This window comes from Astatotilapia calliptera, chromosome 9 (genome assembly GCF_964374335.1).
Source record: "Astatotilapia calliptera chromosome 9, fAstCal68.1, whole genome shotgun sequence".
NCBI classification, from domain to species: domain Eukaryota; kingdom Metazoa; phylum Chordata; class Actinopteri; order Cichliformes; family Cichlidae; genus Astatotilapia; species Astatotilapia calliptera.
In genome coordinates this window covers 7,833,171-7,852,245 of record NC_137430.1, presented here as the reverse complement: position 1 = coordinate 7,852,245, position 19,075 = coordinate 7,833,171, and the positions used below count along the sequence as shown (strand labels likewise).

At 39.9% G+C, this 19,075-nt stretch overlaps 1 protein-coding gene across 6 annotated transcripts in view; it reads left to right on the top strand.

Annotated features, from left to right (window-relative positions):
* The window catches only part of LOC113029736 (MAGUK p55 subfamily member 7-like), a 46,749-nt gene extending 27,958 nt beyond the window's left edge, over window positions 1-18,791 (top strand). For 2 of the 6 annotated variants that reach the window (XM_080305916.1, XM_080305921.1), the window contains exons 5-20: window positions 1,180-1,311; window positions 1,468-1,549; window positions 2,220-2,305; window positions 2,802-2,876; window positions 3,165-3,361; window positions 3,891-3,955; window positions 5,375-5,416; window positions 5,966-5,986; window positions 6,099-6,113; window positions 6,863-6,895; window positions 9,552-9,722; window positions 10,173-10,253; window positions 11,234-11,327; window positions 12,014-12,122; window positions 13,720-13,863; window positions 16,607-18,791. In XM_080305916.1, the coding sequence (XP_080162042.1) occupies window positions 1,180-1,311; window positions 1,468-1,549; window positions 2,220-2,305; window positions 2,802-2,876; window positions 3,165-3,361; window positions 3,891-3,955; window positions 5,375-5,416; window positions 5,966-5,986; window positions 6,099-6,113; window positions 6,863-6,895; window positions 9,552-9,722; window positions 10,173-10,253; window positions 11,234-11,327; window positions 12,014-12,122; window positions 13,720-13,863; window positions 16,607-16,786 (1,527 nt within the window). In that variant the 3' untranslated portion in view covers window positions 16,787-18,791. The remainder of the gene's footprint in view (window positions 1-1,179; window positions 1,312-1,467; window positions 1,550-2,219; window positions 2,306-2,801; window positions 2,877-3,164; window positions 3,362-3,890; window positions 3,956-5,374; window positions 5,417-5,965; window positions 5,987-6,098; window positions 6,114-6,862; window positions 6,896-9,551; window positions 9,723-10,172; window positions 10,254-11,233; window positions 11,328-12,013; window positions 12,123-13,719; window positions 13,864-16,606) is intronic. The other 4 variants (XM_080305918.1, XM_080305917.1, XM_080305919.1 and 1 more) reach the window with 4 other exon arrangements.
* The last annotated feature ends 284 nt before the right edge of the window (window positions 18,792-19,075 follow it).

The window sequence follows — 19,075 nt, the reverse complement described above, 5'->3', positions numbered from 1 at the left end:
TATGTTTTTCCCCTGCACCTAACACATATAATTGCTGCTGTAGTTGTGCAGTGGTCTCTCAGCTCCAGTGCAGAATGGGGTCAGCCAAGCAATTCCCCACCAAACAATGGAAAATGTTCTTTCTGCTACTGCTTCCTCCATTGCTGGCTGGTGAATTTTGGCAGACGGTGTAGCAGCACAAGCCAAAGAAGACAAGCTGGAGAGGAGTGGCATTTTATCTCTGAAGTAGGATCAAAACCAACCATTTTTAAAGATTTCCTGGCTGTGAGATTTTCTTTACATGTGTTATTCATTTGGGATTCTCTTGATCGAAAGAAGTTATTATTTTTAGTTATAATAAGGTAATACAGACTCTTTGCCTTCCAAAGACTACTCACATAGCTCCAGTTGTGTCTCCTCCTCTCATCTGCTCCCAGTTAGCAACATCTTGAATGCTGTACTGCAGCATGCTCCCATGTCATAAAACACACTGCTTCTCTTCTCACCATATCCTTCTCTTTCTTCCCTGTTTCTCTTGCTCTCCACCCCTCTACTTTTGTCTGGCACTTTGGTTGGAAGATGTTTTTCTCAATTTTTTCCCCCCCTCTAAACCACAGAAAAAGCAGCACGCATCTAGCTGCATCTTGGTCCGGACACGCGGTTGTTAAATACTTTGAAAAATGAATGTCTCCTGAATGGCATCATTCCCGTCTGCGTCCCGTCTCTTTTTATGCCTGCTCGTGAAAGTGTGAAATATCTGAGCTGAGAACTTTGCTTTTGAGTCTTCACCACCTTACCCTGCAAAGTGTGGATTTTGTGGTGGTCACATTTGCAGCTCTTGCTGAGCAATGGTGCAGGGCGAGCCTGGGTTGCCTTTAATCAGAGAGATGTATGGAGGGAGAGCACGGGCCTAATGGCAATTAATGCTTGTTCATCTACAAGCTCTGGCCTTGAATGCTTTCAAATCCATCACCCAGCACATGAGGGAGACAACCCAATTCATAACCATCCTCCCTGCAGTCTGCAGTGTCTCTGTCCTGCTTAAAAAAGGAAGTGATAGATCGGACTCTTAATAGCATGCATGGCCATACTTTATTTAGCTAAGTGGACTGGGGTAAAGTTGAGGCCTTCGTGGCTTGACAGATAACCCTTGCCTGTTTTGTGTTTCCTCCCATAAATCCTATTTTCTCCTTTTTCTAGAGCCTCCTGTCCGTCCACGACGCAGTTGCCCAAAAGAAGTATGACCCCGAACTACCTCCGCTGCCTGAAGACATCGATGACGATGAAGATTCTGTGAAAATTATAAGATTGGTCAAGAACAAGGAGCCACTGGTAAGTAACTTAACAATCATCCTGTGTGCAGTATCTATCTGTCTCTACGCCTTAATTTTCATCTTTACAGTGATTTTAGGTCATTGCTGTTTGACTTGCACATCATAATGTCATAAAGGTAGAAATGCTGTTATAATGACTATTCTTCTTTTATAGGGAGCAACAATAAGATGTGATGAGAGCACAGGTGCCATCATTGTGGCCCGGATCATGAAGGGAGGGCCAGCTGACAGAAGTGGTTGGTTCCAGCCTTTTTCTCTCTTTTATAAGTTTGCGTGTGTGTGTGTGTGTGTGTGTGTGTGTGTGTGTGTGTGTGTGTGTGTGTGTGTGTGTGTGTGTGTACTCGATTCTACTCAGTTTTCTGTCATTTTCTGTCACTGTGTAGCACCTCAGTTTACATGGGGTCGTTATAGCAACTCATTTAAAAGTCCCATGATGTCATTTGTATGCAACACAAACCCAGCACACAATAGTGGACATGGAGGCGTTGGTATACCTGTCCGATCACACTGTTGGTTTTTCTGCACCCATTTCCCTGGATGCCGTGTTTCAAAAAGGGCAGTTTTGATGTTTGTGAAGGAATCACTTTCATGACTCATCAAGTGACATAATTGACTGGCATCACATGGTGGCATGGAGTCTGTTGACGTCACAGTTTCAGATCAACTCAGGTTGCTCAAAACGACTGCTCTAGTAGGTATCAGGTGCTGCCATCTAATAGAAAACCCTAAAAAACAGAGTCAAGTCAAGATGAGCAAAGTAGATACTAGTGGAAAAGAGCCATACAAGTCTGTAGTGTGGAATATATTGGGATTGCACAGAATTTAGTACCTCGCTTACATCAGGGCGTTAAAATAATAGAATGCCAGAATGACTGCAAATTAGTAACGTCTGTTTATGTGTGGCAGGTTTAATTCATGTAGGGGATGAACTGAAGGAGGTCAATGGAATCCCTGTGGACGACAAGAAACCAGAGGAAATCATTCGTATTCTGGTAAGTCTTGTCTTTCTATGGACGTTTGTGAGACTGAGGGTTTTTCAGCTCCACTCCCTTGGTACCAGCCTTTGTTTATAATGACAGAAACCTCCCCTTATCAACTCATCCACGACCCAGGCCTCCCATTGCCGTGTTGATGGCCGATAGATCACATGCAGAGTCTCTGTGGATGAGGCTGATGATGTGTAGTTCCTCCACGCAGCTTTGGTCACAGGCCTAAATGAGCTCTGTCATGTGCCTGGGATCTTAAACTCTTAAGGCCTTCTCAGACACAAAAGTCTTTGAGCTCTCAACACTCCTCCTTTACACCCCTGCACTGTACTCCCTAATTCTGTCAAGAATGGTTATACTATCCCACTAAACCTTCCTTTGTTGAAAAATCAATGCTTGACGCTATGTCACTGTAACTAGATTAGGTCTCTTATAAAATACTTAAAAGGATAGGAAAACTATCCTTTACAATTACTCCAACTTCTGTTCCTACATTATTTAGGCACAGTCACAAGGAGCCATTACCTTTAAAGTTGTCCCTGGTGCAAAGGACGAGGCATCTATCAAGGAGCCACAGGTAGGTCCTGTCTTTCTCTGTTATTTGGTTTATCCACTTGTTAAGTGATTTAGACCCTTTAATAGTGGAAAGTCATTGAAAGACCATCTTGGCCATCACTTGCAGCGTTTACCATCGATTGCTGTAATCTTTTGAGAATAATCACTCTGAGCTTTGGTGAATCACCTTTAACCATGATGACAATGTTTTAGAAAGAAAACATTTTATATACAACATAGTGAACTTGTTCCTGTTGTGTCTTCAATCCTCCTCTTTGTTTTCTTGCCTTTCCCTCATGATGATGTACAGATGTTTGTGAAGGCGCTCTTTGACTACGACCCAAAAGATGACAACACCATCCCATGTAAGGAAGCTGGTTTGGCCTTCAAGAAGGGTTGCATCCTACAGATCATGAGCCAAGATGATGCAACCTGGTGGCAGGCCAAACACGAGGGCGACACAAATCCTCGTGCTGGCTTAATACCATCCAAACAGTTCCAGGAGAGGTGAGAAACACAAGGCTGACCTTATTGGCTCCAGTGCTGTCACTGTCATAGATGTTCCATCTCCTTTCTCTCCCTCTTTAATCCATGTATTCTTGCTTCACTCTGCCAAAGTAGTCTGGGTTTCCACACATTTTCTGGTCCAAAGTGAGTAATGACAGAAAATGATAGCGCTGGTACCAATCCACATTGAACTGCAAGTGGATGGAAAACACACACCAGACCTACACAGAGCTCAGGAGGCTTGGGCAGAAAGAGGAAGGCTGAAGAGTAAAGGGATCGAGTAGAACATTTTATATTCAGGTTTATTATTCTACTTTTTTCAATAGAAAGATGTTCTGTTCTTCACCTCCTCAATCTTTGGTTTCACCAGTCTCAGCTGACAGAATAGAAATGAAGGATATTGTAGAGCAGGGTTTCTGTAGCATAGCAGAGTGTTTATTATTCCCAGAGTGACCATGAAAACTGATGGTTTTCTTTTTTCTGTTCTTTCCTTTTTCTTCTCTTTCTTTATCCATCTTTTTGCTTTCAGGAGACTTGCATTTCAGCAACCTGTTACGACTCTTTCGTCCCTAAGGAGGTCTACTAGACGATCATGTAAGCATATATTATTTGCTGTGTTAGCGACTAATAAACCACAACAAGACAGTTGTCTTTAACAGGTGGATGGGAGGAAGAGAAGAATGGCAAAAGTGAGGAATGCTGGTCAGGACAGTTTGTGGAGTTCATTTCTGAAACAGACTCATCCTTCTGCTGATTCCACCACTGGAGTCTTTCGTGTAGTTGTGTAGTTCATGCTGGTCGTCTGGAGAAGCAATTTAGATTTATCTTTGTTTTCATTTTCCTTCCTGTCTGCTCAATGTTTCTCCCTCTAAATTTCTATCCAGAGTCTGTTCCATGTGTCTTCTACAGCCTCTTTGTGTGTTGTTCACTAAGTCCACAGCATGTCTTTTATCCTGCCTTCCTTTGCTCCCCCCAACCGGTCACGGCAGATGGCCGCCCGTCCCTAAACCTGGTTCTGCCAGAGGTTTCTTCCTGTTAAAAGGGAGTTTTTCCTTCCCAATGTTACCAAAGTGCTTGCTCATAGGGGGTCATATGATTGTTGTTGTAGTCACGCAGGAGCTTTAATATGAATTAGGAGAGGGTTTGCCCTCTGGCTGTTACTCTAGCTAAAGAGATGATTGATTTTCTAAAAGCTGTGCATAATGCAGATAGCAAAGATAAAAGACAAGTTCATGTGAACTGGTATTGTCACTTGGCTGCCTGGCTTCTAATTTGGATAATCACTTATACTCTTGGGGTGATGATGATGAGGGTAATAACAAGGATGGTTTTGATGGCAGCCTGTTATTCAGCAATTGTCCATGATTGACTCCAACTGCAGAGTTCAACTCCTTATCATCACTGCCGGAAAAGAGAATGAAGACAAACAGTATTACAGTATTATTACATTATTACCCAGATTTTTCCAATGTAAACATTCCTGGCAGCTCACCCATGGACTTGATAAAGGTGGACTAATCATACATCTTTATGGCAGTTTTCATCACATTCTTTCTTTAAGGTTTAGTTTCAAATAAATTAGATAATTAAATCTGGCTAAACTCTTATTCACAGTACAGTAATTCTCATCCTTCTTAAAACCACATTTTGAGGTCGCTGTCCCAACTTAAGATGCCACATTAGAGCAGGAAGAGGGCAACATCAGTGGGAAAACTGACCTGGCCACTGACATTTGAAACAAGATGTCAGATAAAGGTACACACACTTCAGAACAGCTGCCGCTCTCGTGCCTGATGCGTCTAGCCTACAAACAACCTTGCACAGATAGGTCTTGACTGTTGTTTTGGTTAGACATTAATTCTGGACATGCTGAACAACACTCTGGAAAATGAATGCAGTGATGTAAGGTGAGCTTCATACTGTTAAATACTTACAGAGGACTGTATCAGTATTACAATATCAATCATTTGGAGGCTTATGAATCTAAATGGCTTTTTTCCCCCCTGTAAATAGTGACTGCACCACAGACATGTACCGCAGATTGTGTATCACTAGGTAACAATGGATATACATTTCTATCAAAATAGGAGCAAATAGAAAGTAAATGTTTGTTATATTCTCATAAAACCTGAACTCAAGCTCCACTTACTGGTGTTTTTGTAACCTTTTAGTAGCAGCATGGCTTATGAAGGGTTTCTGTACGTGTTCTTTTTAAACCCAACCTTAAAAAAAGAAAGAAGTTAAGGATAAGATTTCCTCAATGAGTTCCATCAATTTATGTCATGACAGCTGAGTGTACTGCAACTTCCTCTCAGGAAGACCTGACGAGTGTTTCAGAACCAAGTGGAACTTGAGTTATTTTATTATTTGAAACGTAGATAGTTAAACTAGTGATACCATTAGAGTGATACTGGGAGTTACAGTGTAGTGGTCAAGCTCGGTATTTTTCACAAACATTACAAAACTGAAGAGAATTGTTTGCTTTTTCAGTGTTTTGTGAGAAATGACTGAATTGAACCTGCATAGGATGTTTGTGGATGTGGCACTCAGCTTTAAAATGTTTTATAATGTTCTCTCTGTTGTCTTTTGCTCTGCTTTTCTAAGATGATGTGACAGTAGAGTTTGGTAGGTTTCTTCTTATATTTCTTCCTCATCCCTGAGTTATGTTTACTTTCCTAATCTAATATTTTGTTTAGTATTACCTAATTTCCATTCCTTGCTTCTCTTGCACTCAAAGCTGAAGAGATTGAAGGTACTACTTTTCTGACATCCTCCACCGAGTAGGACTTTACTAACCCAACCATCTGTGATTGGTTCCCCTTCATGCTATTTGTGTGTAATGAGGTCCACTTCTTACCTCATCTCCCCAATTGACCCATTAAAGCTATTCACCATTTAAGAGTAACATTAGTTGTCACAGTCAATGGTTCCTCATAGATTTTATTGACTTTAACATTTTACAAAGCTTCACCTTTCCTCAACTCATTTTCACAAATGTGGACATCATTTTTGAGAATCATCCCGTCACAAATAATATTTGTTGGACTCAGTCACAGCACAAACTGATTCACTGTCTCCAAGAATCGTCCAACACCACAGCCAAGAATGTAGTGGCCTGTAAGGCTAAATGGGGCTTAGTCAGTTAGCTGGGACCATCAACATTTTTCAACATTGTTAGTTCTGTAAAGAAAAAGAGAGTATTTTGTTTATTTTGGTCAACTTTAGCTGCTCACTAGATGGAGGTTATATGTAACCTGTCCTTGAATTTACCTCTACATGCGTGGCTGTCATTCTGGGCAAAGGCCAATATTTAAAAATAACGAACACACTATAAAATGTAACTCAAGCAAAATTTACCCCAAACCTCTCTGATCACTCTCTTCTTAACAGCACCTGTGTGTTTTCCCCTTTATCATATTTAGAGGGCCGCAGCTCATTTCTGACTATTCTCTTTAACTTGATTTTGTGGTTCTCTTTTGGCTCCTTTCTTTTCATCACCAGAGGATGCTGATTATAGTGGTGGATTTCACCTAGGTGAGAGATTGTCTTCTTTTGTCTTCTTGCCTTTTCCTGCCAGATGTGGTCATTTCACTGTTACAATAAATATGAGGACAGTGGCCAAGTACAAGTTTTGTTTTTTCCACATGAATCCTTCATATATCATCTTCTAAGAACTATTAAGTCATACATGTTTCACGGGACGGAACAGTTGTTCATACCTTTGACCTGTTCTTCTAACTCACAGAGCACTTGTGGGGCAAATAATTCACTTCTTAAACCTTCTTACATAATTCACTTTTTGGACTTTAATAGTTTTGTACTTTCTCACTGTGCTGTGCTATTTGTGCTCCCATGCTGACAGCATGAGTGCACTGGCAGATCATGTCATGGATTTGCAGTATGTAGTTATCCTGTTCTGCCTCTGCTGTGGGTCTGAGGACTTCTTTGAGAGGTTCTGGTTGGAGTTGGCTTAAAAGAAAGGTTTGTGTGCTTCGCTGCATTGTGGAGGTCCGGATGAAGGCCGGTCTTGCTGATGTGGTTCCAGTCAGACTTAATGACAATTACCATGGCCCACTTTGGTTCTGCAACCACTTTAATTCCAGAGAGCTGCTTCCAAATCCCTGTCTTGTACAGAAAATGTTTCCCATCGTGTTTTTATTACCACTGTCATTTGCACATTTAGACTCCAGATTTCACAGGATATCCAGAGCACACGCAAGTTTATAAATACTACATTTGAGTCATGTCTGCCAAGCTCAATCAGGGTCACTCCCAAAGCCGAACTCTGCCAAACATTATTCCATTTTTTTGCCCAAAAAAGTCCAGCACCTTGAGTCCAGCAGCCAAGAACGAGGTTTAAATGAAATGAGAGAACCTCGGGAGAAGAAGTAAAAAATAGTGAGTTATAATAACATCTTCTCTATGAGAGTACTTGCTGCATGGCTTTTCAGCCTGTTGGATGTGGTTGTATGATTTAAAGTTGGCCTGTCCCTAAAAGTTTGAAATCTTAGAACTTACAGATGCTTTTGCAATGCTGCTGAGGTTGCATGGGGAAATAAAGGAGTGGGAGGGGGCGGCAGTTGTTGTCCTTAGTTTTTGGTTTGTTTTCTCCCCATGCCTCTCAATGATGCAACGTCTGTAACTTCCATTGCCAGAGTCATTCTTGAGCACAACTTTGGGATGAACAGATTCCTGATTTTACAGCCTGCAAACTTGAGAATGATATCTCCTTAGTAAGCACTGTTTAGAGGCTTCTTCGTTACTGTACTTAAGTAGAACCTTCAGGTATCTGTACTTTACCTTAGTATTTACTCTTATTCTCTACATTTTTGCACAAATTTTTAAAACAGGCTCGTTACTCTAGACTCAACAGTATCAGCTGAAATTGAGTCGGAAAAAATGCGTTTGTCTGTATGTTTTAGTCAGCTTGTAGCTAGTGTTACAAAAGAGGAATGAGTATAAAGGGAGTAACCTTGCTTCACAACATAATGTTTCTACAACATTTCTATCAGCTCAACAAACATCAGCAGACTCAAGCTGTTTGTGTGCTGTTCGTCTCAGTGTGTTGCTAGTTAAAGGTCCAGCTGCTGTATTTCACAAGGAGAGAAAAGAAAGAGAGCTAACTTCACTCAGAGACGGAGAAAGATAAGAAAGTCAGGTCAGGAGAGAAAGAGTAGAGATTATTTTTAAAGCTGATCTCTGCTCTGGGACATTTAATGACCTGCAGATTTAAAGGTTACATGTCAAAATTTTTAATCACATATCACATATGTGTTTTGACAAATGGGCTATTTTCATTGTGTGAGTATACTAACTTTGTCTTTCTATAATATCATATTTGCAGAATAAACAGGTTAGCTTGCATTAATGTGGTGAAATCACAGTAAAGCTCTGTGTTGGGCTGATACAGAGCAGCTGTGGGGGTCAGTGTTAGGTTACATCAAGTGTAGAGATTAATTTACATTTAAGCTGATGACGCTTAGATTCATTCACTGATTTCAATCTTTACACCAACTTTCTGTTTTCATTTAACTGTTTGTTTGTGGAAGTAAAGTCGCTTCCTGTATGTATCTGTGTGTAAGTGTGCGTCGTCCCAGCTTGTGTTAAATATGCTCATCTTTTTCCTTCACATTTTTGCACTTCTACTTTACTGAAGGGGCTTTGAATCAAAGTAGAGATCGGAACTTTGTGCCAGTTCCTTTCTTTTTACTAACTTGTTCGTGTTTGGATCATCTTATGAGGCTTTCCAGAACAAATGAGCAAGCTTCGTTTACCCATACCTGACTTGTTCTAAAATTTGGAGCACATTCATTGTCATCCTCTCTGTGTAATACAGTTTCCACTGGTATGGAAGACAGGATGGTTGTTGTTGTTGTTGTTGTTGTTGTGTAATTAGTTACCTGTGTTATTTTAGTGAGTGTGTCAGCGGGTGCAAGAGGAGAGAGGGACTGTATTTTGGATGATGATAGACCTATGATGAGTTTTCACCTGTTTGATGTCACCTGGGGAAAGTAATGTTTGTGTGGAGGTGTTTGCCAAGATCCTGAAACAACTATAAATTGAAGTCCACAGTATTTGTATGTGTACATACGGTTGTGCTGGATTTTACACTACTGACAAAGAATTTTCTTTTTTTGCATTGATTGATCTGTTTCTTCTGTCTCCTCTTTTGGCTCATGCTGACCTCCAGCTGGGTTCAGGAGAAGCTTTCGCCTCAGCAGGAGAGACAGAAAGACCACCAAGTCCATGTACGAGGCGAAGAAGAGTGAAATGTACGACATGGCTGACGTGCCCACATACGAGGAAGTCGTCCCGTACCGCAGGCAAAGGGGAGACAAACACAGGCTGGTGGTGCTAGTAGGTGAGTAAAGAGAAATTTAAGTTCTCAAACTCTGATGTCGCTGCTTACCTCACACACTGTTGCTGTTAGGATACCGAATTTAATGAAAATCCTCACCTTCAATCTCATTGTCACATAGAGACGACAGAAACAATAAAGGTGGCCCAGCTCTGCAAGAGAGAAGCTGAATATTATGTTTCTCTATCATCTGTTCCTAAGAAGTGAATATGAATAACCAGAAAGTAACTTTAGATCTTTTGGATACAAATTTTCATTAGTTCATCATTTGATCCTATTAGACATTTGAATTTATATTCTCATCATTAGTGTTTGAGGTCTTGAGTTAACCTCGGCAACTCTAACCACCAAGTACAGACGAAAGAAAGTTTGAATGTCTCATATCATGTTATGGATGTGATAATAACGTGATGAGGAGTTTGGCAGAGTTTATAATTAGATGTTTGTGTGTAGGACCCACAGGTGTCGGCTTGAGTGAACTGAAGAAGAAACTGTTGATCTCTGACCCCCAGCACTTCAGTGTGACCATTCCACGTAAGTGTCCTGTGAAAGAGACATTGGGTGTCAGTGTGACTACCTGTGTAAATAAAGGTTAAATTAAAAAAAAGGAAAAAAGATAACTTCACTCTTCTGATTTAAGCCCACCAAACTTTGGCTGAACAGTACAGTTCATTTGTCTTTCGCTCTGCATATTTCTTTGTTCTTATCTCTGCGTCTTATATGTGAATGTGTGCTTTATACTAGTTAATAGAATAGAAGTTAATTCGCTGACCATTAAATGTGGTGTTCCCAACAATCTCTTTTCTCTTTGTTTCATCCCAAAGAAACCTTTAAACATTTGTGTGCCGAAACTAAAGTTTCTGTCTTTCTTCCGTTCTGTGCTTTATCTTGAATTGAGGATGCAACATAAATGAAATAAAATAAAATGTAATAAAAACGTGGCTGTATTATTCTCACTGTTCTCACTATTTGAAATATTTCTTTACATAGAGAGATTTTTTTAATTATTGAAAAAAAAAAACTTTTATAACCAAGTTTTATGACTTTATTGTCTTCCCCCAGCCAAAGTCTGACACTTGAAATGTCCCCGGTATTAAAATCCCATTGGCGTGGCCTTTTTCTCTCCACACAGCCTGTTAATTGTTCTCAAATGTGACCTGTGCTGCTGTTGTTTAATAGAGCCCAGACAGTCTGATTCAGGCCCGTATAGGAAACGTATGGCACAGGTCCTGGCTCTCATTGAGAGGAAGGAGAATCGGAAAGTGTCTCGTCTCGCTCTTTTTGAATGTTTGATCGCTGCCAGTGGACACATGGATATGTTTAACACTTGCTGTTGTTTCGGGTTAAGCCCAAAAGTGTTGCTTCTTTTTGTTAATTTGAAAACCGGAGCTTTGGAGACCACCGGCTCTCTCTCTGTCTCTCTGCTTGTTGCACACAAGGAGCATTGCACTATTCATTGCAATGACTCACAGGCATCACTCCCTCTCTTTCCATCTTCATCTTCTTTCACTCAGACACCAGTCGACCCAAGAAGAACCAGGAGACCGATGGTGTGGATTACCACTTCATCTCCAAGCAGCTCTTTGAGACGGACATCCAAAACAACAAGTAAGCAAAACTGATGAATTCAATCACAACACACATTCAGACTTTATGCAGCAGAGATGAACAATTGATATTCATACTCTGGCCAAAACAAAAGTACTTTTTCCCTGGGAAAAAAAAGAGAACAACTTTTTTGGATATCCTGCTGTGTGTAGATTATATGTTTGTACGTCTCTATTTCAAACGGCCTTTCTTTAATGTTTACTATAATGGAGAGAACAATTCTGAATTGTTTTGGTTTATCACCATTTCTCAAAACTCTAATCTCAGAAATCACAGTGATTGTAGAAAATTAATTATAAAAATGAAAGTTGAAAGTTGCTGTTTAAAAAAAAAAATCCTGCTCTTATGAGGATATATAAAAAAATCTTAAAAGCACAAATTAACATATCTAATACAGTGGAAAAAGGTTTGTTTGTTTTATGTAAACTAGTTTAAAAATGTCCTCCTGATGCTCATTTCAAGATCTATATTTTCTTTCTTGGACAATATATGCAGTTAAAAATAATCCTTGTCTCGTCACAGTCTAAAAGAACCTCTTTTAGCTCAGGTACAAGGCCTGATCTTTAACTCAGATTACAGTAATTACTCTTCTAAAAACTGACATAATTATTTGAAACTTTGTCCATGTGTCCATCCAAAGATGTGCGTTCGTGCTTTTTCTCATCACTCTTCTTTTCATGTCTCAGGTTCATTGAGCATGGCGAGTACAAAGGGAATTTCTACGGCACAAGTCTGGACTCGATACGTTCAATCCTCTCAAAGAAGAAAGTGTGCCTGCTGGATGTCCAGCCTCATGTGAGTGACACCTTCTTTCTCACCATCCCTGTACTGTATTCTTAGCCTGTTTTGGAAACTACCTGTCTCAGAAGCAGATCGCCCTGTTACTTTATTTGAAGATTTCCTCTTTGGCTTATGTCACCATAAACCTCCACAGTAATGCCATTTCTCAGTTATTGACCAACTGAGTGAATGATGGAAGCTGTTTCCCAGTGGTTCCGCTGCTGCCTCTCCATTAAGTTTTTTATCCATCTTGTTGTGAGTTGTGGGTCTTGACCCACTGCTATTAGCATAGCAAGAAGGTCAGATGATCATGCCAGAACCAGACACCAGACACCACCTCTAATCAAATCTCATCTCTCTCATACCTCTGAAGGGCCTTTCAAATTGGACGCACCTACCACGAGCTGGAGCGAGTGGCCTAAAATTTGTCTTGCAGTGGTTGTTGCGCTCTTGTACGTCGAAAACTCGATGGACCAGCTATTTCTCATCCATAAAAAAGAAAGCTTTGGCACTGTCCCCACAAGTGAACACTTGTGTTGTTTCCTCCCAAAGTCTCAGTATGCATGTCAACTTGTGTCATGAAGTTTGTTGAACTCGGAAACACACACAATCAACTTTTCCTCCTTGTTTTCATTCATTGTGTGGTTGAACTTAGTAGGGCTGTTTGCTTCGTTTCTGTTGGTCGTGCGACGGTACGTCGCAGCAGTCAAAGTTTAACCAAGTTTAACCCAGTTAAACGTTGACCCTTGCATGCAAGAGTACTCTTACCGGCGCACTTGCTCTTTAAAACTGTTATTGAGTGGCGCAAGCAATAGAAACAAATGGGTTTCAGAGCTCTGCACTTGCCATATCCTATGTGAAAGGCCCTTGAGGTACCAGATTGGCATGTTATTTCAGAAAACTGTCACCACAAAGAAGAGACAGACACAAAGATCAGGCATAAATAAAAACATATATATCCTCCACTATCTTCCAAAAGAATTTAAAAGCTGTGATGAGTTAGTGTGAGTAGTCTTTATCCCTCAGATTGGTGTTTGTGAGTCATTTTTAAATGACAAAAACTATAAACATGATTTCAAAGTTCTAGATTCACTCAGAATGATGGGAAGTCATCTGCTCTGTGGTCATTATTAATTGTTCTGTCCAACTAATAAGTCATTTATGCAAAGACTTCTTCATTCTAGAGAGGTCAATAAGTTAAAAGGTAATTTAAGATTTAATGCTTCAGCAAAACAGAAATATATTCGGTTTACAATGAGAGAATGGAAGAAAAGCCTCAACTTTTCATGTCTGAGGAACTTAAGGCAGAAAATGTCTTTGCTTAAAAATAGAAGGAAGATTTTAATTTTTAATATCTTCTCAATTGGAAATCAGCAGACTGAATCTGTTAAACTGGACTTTGTGACAACCCCATAATCCAGTTCATATCACTATTACAAGTGGACCATGAATTGGCAACCTTTTTTTTTTCAGGATTATATTTTTAAACGTTTTGTCTATTAATTTTTTCACAGTCTGTTTATACCATACGTGACACACTTTGTGATTACGTCTTAATGTGCTGCCAAATGCCTAACTCCTTTTTCTCTGCATCCACTTTTATTCTTTTCAGCTAATAAAGCATCTTCGAACAGCAGAGTTTAAACCTTTCGTTGTGTTCGTGAAGCCCCCGACCGTCGACAGACTGAGAGAGACCAGAAAGAAAACCCAAATTATATCAGGCAAAGACGACAAGGACTCCACCAAACCCTTCACGGTAAAAACTTATTTCTAGTGTGTGGGTTGTACATGGCTGATAGTTTATATCGTATGTTAATCAGATATTACCTCCCTGCTTAAGTTGAGATAGAAAAGCAAGAGGAAATTGTTACTGTGTAACTGTGACTTGGTCGGGTTTAAATGTATCTTTCTCTCTGTCCACACGACCTGTTTTATGTGATTTGTTCTGATGTATTTTTTGCTTGAGGTACATCGTGGTGCTTGGTTGATTCAAACAGATGTTTTCAAAGTGCAGCCTTGGGGCAAATGGCCGTTCTGAAGACCAACAAGGAACGAATACAATCCTGTACATTTCATTCAAGCACGGTTCACGTGATACTGTGAAATAAAAATATTTCTCTTCAGTTTCAACAGCTCTATTTGAGCTAATATAGCAGTTAAACCTTCCTAAAGTTGTCAAATCAAGCATAGCATTACTTCAGGCAGGACATGCAGTCAAATTAAGCTGCAATTCCAGCAGATCTTAATTCCACATCAGTTGATGACTCCACTGATACATTTCTAGTCATAGCTCTATCAACTCTATACTGACACCAGAATGGACCATAGAGAAATTACAAACTGGTACAAATTAATTTCCCAAACACAACCCCATAAAAATTAAAAGCCTGGTAGTCAGACCCGATCTGAAATGACCTGAAAATAAGCAGTCTCTGGCAATTATATTACGATGAACTACAAGTCACACACATGCAATCTGCAGTGATACAGTCACAGGACTTTAGTTGACCTCTGTAGAACAACTGGCAATATTTCAGGGCTTCTGGTATAGGCAGCAGACATCTGAGCCAAAGGGGTCATTGTTTAGGAATGTAGAAAACTTTTGAAAGCTAATAAAAAGCTAATTTGTCATCAGTCGATAGCCAGTGGTTTCATTTCCACATGTGTTGATTTACCTTTAACTCACATGTCAAATCAAAAGGTCAAACATTACTCTGTTTAAAAAAGTTACAACACATATGCCCAGAGCTGATAGTTAGTCAAGTCATATTCACACAAAATATAATAGGATCCGACTTATTGAGGCATAATTTAGTGCATTTATGGGTAATAAGTGTTGAGGAAAATGCTAGAGTACAATACACTTTCACCTAGAACATGCAGTGAATTTATGGTTGAAGGTCAGCTTGTTAAACCTTGATACAGACACAGCATCAGCTTATATTATTCACACAGGTAAACATAATTCTGTCTCAGTCCGCTCCTTATTTCCCAGCTGGGTCTTGAGAACAATAAGCTTTAGTTGTCAGAAGCAATCTGGTTGTGAACAGTCTGTTGCAGTTTTAACGTCCCTTTATTAGCTTCTGTTATTCTCTCATGTAATACAAATATACTTCTATAAAGCTGTGTGACAGCGGGCTGTATTTCAACCAGCTAACAAACAAAGTCTCTGTGTAAATGTTCATGTACACTGACAGACCCAAACCCATCTTATATTTACTATTAAATGAAGGGAAGCTGTTGTTGGGCAAGTCGTCCCAGACATTTTCAATCCAACGCTAGCTGTATTTTTCTTTGCAAGAGACAGGTCTGCTTTAATGATAAAGGCCGAGGAACAGTCGTCTCATTGTTTCAGTCGAGCTGGCTGGAAGCGTGATGTGAATACAAGCAAAACAATCTGATGTAATGCAAAATCCCAGCTGTAATGTGGTTAGCATAGAAACTGGCACCCAATCTGAAAGAACCACAGGCATTTCAAAGTGATTTGAGGAAATCTCTTTGGTTTCTGACACTTTTTTAAAACGCAAAGACAGGTGGGTTTTATTGGCACAACAAAGCAGGTGTCCAGCAGAGAACGTGGTTGCTTGTAAAAGAGGATACTGAGGCTGACACGTGCTGCTTCATGCCACTGAAATGCGTAAAGATTTATAGTCCTGTAAGGTAAAAGCAACAAATGTATAAAGGCTACAAATAAAAGAATTACAATAAAAACAGAGGGAACGTTCACCTAAACTGTGACTCAGTATTTTGTTGCTGTGCAATGAAATTTATCTATGCTGTTACAAAGTACTTAAACAGGCACAAGATGCTACATAACTTCTTGTGGAAATTAGGCCACCTAGTGGGAATAAACGAGTCCCGGGTGTGCTTTTTCTCAAGTTTGGTCCCCCAGAAGAGGCATCATCCTAAACCAATCTTTTCTTTTTAAGTTCTCTGATTTTCTATTCATCTTCCAAACCCAGCTTGCTGTTCCTTAAACGGCTTCCTGCTCAGATTAATGTTCTTGTTGGGCAGACAAAAACACAGCTAATCCATTATGAAGCAGAAACCACCAGAAACATTCTGAAGGAACTGCTGGCAAAAGTCCCTGTAAGAGACAGCTTCATCATGACAACGTGTAAAAGCAAAGCTGTCAATTCATCCGTGGATCTATGTCCCTCCCCTCATCTATGGTCATGAACTTTGGGTAGTGATTGAAAGAACGAGATCACAGATACAAGCAGCGAAAATGAGCTAAAGTCCAATTTAAAGTTAAGTGTTCCCAGTAAAAACACAGCACCCTAACCTACCAAGAGATACCTGGGCTCATTTAGAAAGGCAGTATTTACTTGAATGATAAATGATAAAATAAGTTCTCCAAAAGTTGATTCTGTTCATCTGGACGTAGCGTTCTCAGTGGGAGAAACGTTTCATCAGTCACTTGGATGACTGACGAAAGAGATTTTATTCGTTTTGTGTTTTTAACTTCCATCTATTTTGTCTCTTCCCTCTTTTCCCAGGAGGAAGACTTTCAGGAGATGGTGAACACGGCCCAGACAATGGAGACTCAGTACAGCCATCTGTTTGAGATGGTTATAGTCAACGACAACCTCGATGTTGCCTTCAGCGAGCTGCAGTTGGCACTAAAGAAAGTGGAGACAGAGACACACTGGATTCCAGTCAGCTGGACTCACTCCTGAGAGACATACTGACTGTAAAAGGAGAAAAGGGAAGCGCTTTGACAAAAATATGCAGGTTTTCTATCTTTTTAAAAAAATATTTGCCAGGGACGGTGTTGGGAAGTAAATCAGGAATAAAACAGTGCCTGGCTGCTGTGTCGCCATACCTGAACTGCATCGAGCTAAAAATAAGCTTCTGCCTGGGATCAGGTTGGATTTAGACCTCAGCTGTGGTCTGGAAGCTCCAGGTCTGACCAGATGTGATCGGGTTGTGGCTGCAGGCTTCTTTCCAGAATCTAAGACTTTGACATTGATCAGGGTCTCAGTCTGGGTCACACATCCATGGCCACAACTTGGAGCGCCTTGGTCCAAACCGGAACGTGGAGCGAGCTTGGAGCATCGTAGCACCAGCAGTCCTGCCAGCACATCAGTAAACCGGCCAAACAGGACTCCTTTAGTGGTTTTATAACATTAGACCATTAGAAACCAAAGGGATTGATGTATTTCTTCTTCGTGGACAACTTACATGTGTTTGTCTGTAAAAGAGCACAGCACCAGGGAAAGAGGAGAAAGGAAAACATACTTGCCTTCTGTCTTACTAGACTTTTGTACATCTAAAATCTTCCATGACTGTTATTCCAAGCAAAACACTGTCAGGTACACTTTTGAGAAAGGGCAATAAGTGTAATTTTATTTAAAAGAAATTAATATATTTTCTAATATCTGCTTGTAGTCCTTTTTATGCATTTTATATACATTTCTGACTTTAATATGATCTTAGCTGTAGCCATCTCTGTGACAGCCTCTTTTTACTAGAAGCATTTTTTTCTCTCAATCTAGCATTTTTTTGTTCGTCACCCTAGTTTAGTTTTTTGGCTCTGTCAGCTCTACTTGGCTTTATTTGGCTCTATTATCAGCACTGCTACAATTCTCCTAGCTCCAGATTTTGCTCTCTTGTTGATTCTGGGACAAGCTGACCTCCTTTAAATTAAGGGGAGACTATAATTCCAGCTACATTTTTATTCACCAGAATTCACACAAAAACAATCCATATTTTATTTATTTATGCTTTGGGCTGTTGTTTTGTTTTGTTTTGTTTTTTAACTTCCTGCTCCTTAAAAGTATACTTTCTTTGATTGGTTGCCCCTCACCTAGCCTGTGCAAACAGAAACTAGTGCTCGTATGCACTGCCTCCCAGAGATGACCTTTTGCATATTTTGCATATTTAGCAGTGTTTAATATCTGCTTAGTATATGACAAAATACAAGCCAATGGATAAGTTGTCCTTTATACATGGAGGTAGAGCGCAAGGATAGTTGGAGACTGGAAACAATTAGGAGGAGCTAGCCTATGTCTGCTAGTCTTTCTGAACTTGTGATTTTAGTACATTGTTCATCCCTATTAATAACAGTTAGTTCATATTGAATTCATCTCTTAATTTCTGTGCTTGCTCGGCTGATTGCCTCCAATCTCTAGCTGCATTTAAAACTCTAAGAGTGCTATCAGTCTTCCAAAGTCTCAGTAAAAAAAAGCATTAAGCATATTATCCAAACTGTCTAAATGATTCCTTAAACTCTATATTTATTCTTTTTTTTCTTTACTCTAAGAATACTCTCTTACTCTGCTGAATGTCCAGCTCAGGTTGTATGTTTCCAAATTGTGCATCATTTATTTCTCCCTTTCCACCAACTGTGACATATACAAACTTGATTTGTGTCCTTTTTTTAAGTGTAAGCATGATTGGTTATACTGCTCTGATGTAATATGATTTAAAAGTCTTTAACACTCTTGTCTGCCATACTTTGTCCCAACATTTTTTTGTCTTTTTGTTTATTCAGTTTTTCTACCTCCCCACCCCCCTGCTGCCCATCTTACAGATCAAAGTCACATTTGTACAGTCTCCAGAAAATACCTTTTTAATGTCTCCCTGTAATGATATACTCTTTAAGTGGCACATTGTATGAATTTACATTATTCTTGATAACTGCTGCATTTTTTATTAAAGAAAATACGACTAAACTTGTAATTGCAATGTCCCCAAATTAATTCATATATGTTGTTAGCCAAGCAAAGAGTGAACACAACTTTATGTTTACCAGCACAATCCCTACTTCTCTTTAATAAAATGTTGCATATTTTGTGAATAAAGGTAATGAACAGGTGGAGGTGGTGAAAGGGGGGGGGCTCCTAAGAAGAGGATTTAGCCGCCCTCCGCTTGATGTTCAAAAGAAATCCTGTACTGATCAAAATCAGGTTGACTTAACCCAAACACCTTCCATGGTGCTCACTTTGAGAGTAGAGCAGAGCAAA